Here is a 3,025-nt window from a genome sequence, read left to right as displayed (position 1 = left end):
TACTGAGATATTTGCATCGGTGGACAAGCTTAATATAATACGAGTTCTTCTATCTCTGGCAGCCAACTTAGACTGGCCACTTCAGTAACTGGACATAAAAAATGCATTTCTAAATGGAGAATTGGAAGAGGAAGTGTTCATGACACCACCACCAGGTTTTTCCTTGCAAGAAGAAAATCAACTTTGTAAACTCAAAAAATCTCTATATGGCCTTAAACAGTCACCAAGAGCATGGTTCGATAGATTTGCTAAGGTGTTAAAAGGACAGGGATATCAGCAGGGACAGACCGATCATACTATGTTCTTCCAATAGTCAGAAAGCGGAAGGAAAATAATCTTGATTGTATATGTCGACGATATAATCCTAACTGGAGACAACATAATTGAGATGGAAAGACCGAAGAAACAACTGGCAAGGGAATTCAAGGTAAAAGATCTAGGATAGATGCGATACTTTTTGGGTATGGAAGTAGCGAAGTCAAGAAAGGGGATCAGTGTTTTACAGCGCAAATACATTCATGACCTCCTATCAAAAACATGTATGCTTGGATGTAAACCAAGTGACACACCAATTGATGCAGGAAGAAAGCCAGAAAATATTGGAAAATCAGTTGAGAAAGAAAGATATCGACGACTAGTGGGAAAATTAATCTATTTGTCTCATACTAGACCAAATATTGCATTCTCAGTCAGTGTAGTAAGTCAACATATGCACTTACCAAAGCAAACACACATGGAAGCAGTATATAAAATTCTCAGGTATATGAAAGGCTCATCAGGAAAAGGACTATTCTTCAAGAAAAATGAGAGGAAAGAAGTAGAAATATTTACGGATGCTAACTGGGCGGGTTCTACGGAAGATAGGAGATCAATAACTGGTTATTGTAGCTATATATGGGGCAACTTAGTAACTTGGAGAAGCAAGAAACAAAATGTTGTAGCAAAAAGTAGTGCAAAAGCTAAATTTAGAGCGATGGCCCAAGAAATTTGCGAAGGACTGTGATTAAAAAAAGCTTTTAGAAGAATTACAAGTTGGTGTGAAACTTCCAATCAAACTATACTGCGATAACAAGGCAGCAATTAACATCTCATTGAATCGAGTACAACATGATCAAACCAAGCAGGTAGAAGTAGATAGACACTTTATTAAAGAAAATGTTGAAAATGGAGTGATTTGTATGACTTATATCCCTACAAAGAAGCAAATAGCAGATATCTTCAGCAAAGGACTACCTCGACAATCATTTGACGAGTTCATTTGTAAGTTGGATATGATCAATATCTACCATCTAACTTGAGGGGGAGTGTGGAAAACTGAATGATTATACGAGATTAGAGGCAATTTTGGAATAATTGATGTGCCATATTTAATTTTGTCCATAATTAGGTAGGATTATTTGATCTCCTAATTTAAGAGATTATTTTCCTTTTTTTCTTCCCACTTGGTTGTATATAAGTATAGAAATCAAGAAGGAATAAAACAATTCACATAGAAAGACTTGTGATTCATTGTTTTCTACAAATATACTTCAAAATTCTATATACAAGAGCAAGTTGCCTAACAAGATGCTGCTTTCAATTTTTCGTTAAGAACTTTCATCCATGTGATTATCTAATAGGATGTATAAAGAATTCTGATTGGCTAATCTCTCATGCAAATTATTAGGTCTCTTCAGAAATTTTCGTACTAAATTTTGAATGGCCTTCATGAAATTATGAACCTGGTATTAAAATGCTCGAATTGACATTTTGCTATATTATAGTGTTGATATAGTTTAGAAAAATTTAAATAATCTCATTGTCTAGATATGGGAGTTTTGTTTGTTTACATGGGTTAGGAAGAAAGTATTGAAATTACAATGTTTTCACAATTTCTTTAATGTATAACCTATTATTTGATTTATGAGCAATTTGTTCGTTCACTTGTGTAATTTCTGTCCGTCACAATATTATCTTATTCGTCTGCATTAAGGACAAATAGTCTAATTTTCTTAAAAACAATTATATATTGAGTTGGTCTAACAATTGTCGTGTTCTCTTTTCAGAAAGGGAGGAAATTCTCATTGGCAGAAGCGACAGGAGAGAAAGCAGATTCAACCACCGAGAAGCAAAGTTAACTTTTAGGTGCTATACATTGAGCATCCATATGATGAGAAACTATTAGGAATGGACTGTAAAATATTGATTGTTATTCATTCAAGTCAATTGAAAACATATGGTCTTGGTACAATATAGGTAGGCACCAAAAGAAGGAAATGTAAATAGCTGTTATAACTATCTTTTAGCTGGTAAACTAACTTGCTAACTAACTGCTATGCAAAAGTTTTAATACTCTTCCTCAATATGTGTTGTAAATGTCTTTTACACATTTCTTGGATAACAAGGGATTAAGGACCAAAGTAGGTAATGGTTTGGTAAAAACATCCGCAAATCAATGGCACGAGCGAACAAGAAGAAGTTTCACTATTCCAGTTGTAATCTTGTCATGAATAAAGTGGCAATCGATTTCAATGTTTTTGTACATTTGTGGAATACAGGATTGGCTGCAATCTATATTGCAGCATGATTATCAAAGTAAAGTATAGCTGTAGATGTTCCATTGACTTGGAAGTCTCTCAGCAGCTGATTGATCCAATTCACCTCACTGACTGTGGATGCAAGAGCTCTATATGTAGCTTCAGCTGATGAACAAGAAATTGTGGGTTGTCTTTTTTATTTCCACAAAACCAATGAGTCACCAATGAAAATACAAAAACCAGTGGTGGATTTTCGTTTGTCGATGCAAGAGCCACAGTTTGCATTAGAAAATGCTCGAAGGCAGAGAGTAGAACCAAAAGATTTATGTGATGAGAAAAGAAAACCTTGTCCTGGACTGCCTTTCAAGTATCGTGGGAGATGATGAACGGCTTTAAGATGCGAAAGTCTTGGTTGAGACATATATTGGCTCAGTTTATGTACTGCAAAGGTGATGTCAAGGCGTGAGAGGTTAAGTATATAAGTCTCCCAATCAGCCTTCTGCAATGAG

General features: G+C 35.1%; 1 protein-coding gene across 1 annotated transcript; it reads left to right on the top strand.

The window, feature by feature from the left end:
* The first annotated feature begins 445 nt into the window (after positions 1–445).
* On the top strand, positions 446–2,489 carry LOC111393157 (uncharacterized mitochondrial protein AtMg00810-like). Its single transcript, XM_023018549.1, has 3 exons — positions 446–999; positions 2,046–2,112; positions 2,385–2,489. The coding sequence occupies exons 1-3, from the start codon at positions 446–448 to the stop codon at positions 2,487–2,489; spliced, it is 726 nt and encodes a 241-aa protein (XP_022874317.1).
* Positions 2,490–3,025: the final 536 nt, after the last annotated feature.

The sequence above is a fragment of the Olea europaea genome, chromosome 4, assembly GCF_002742605.1.
Source record: "Olea europaea var. sylvestris chromosome 4, O_europaea_v1, whole genome shotgun sequence".
Lineage (NCBI taxonomy): Eukaryota > Viridiplantae > Streptophyta > Magnoliopsida > Lamiales > Oleaceae > Olea > Olea europaea.
The sequence above is the reverse complement of the archived record's forward strand: the minus strand, read 5'-3'. Positions and strand labels throughout refer to the sequence as shown.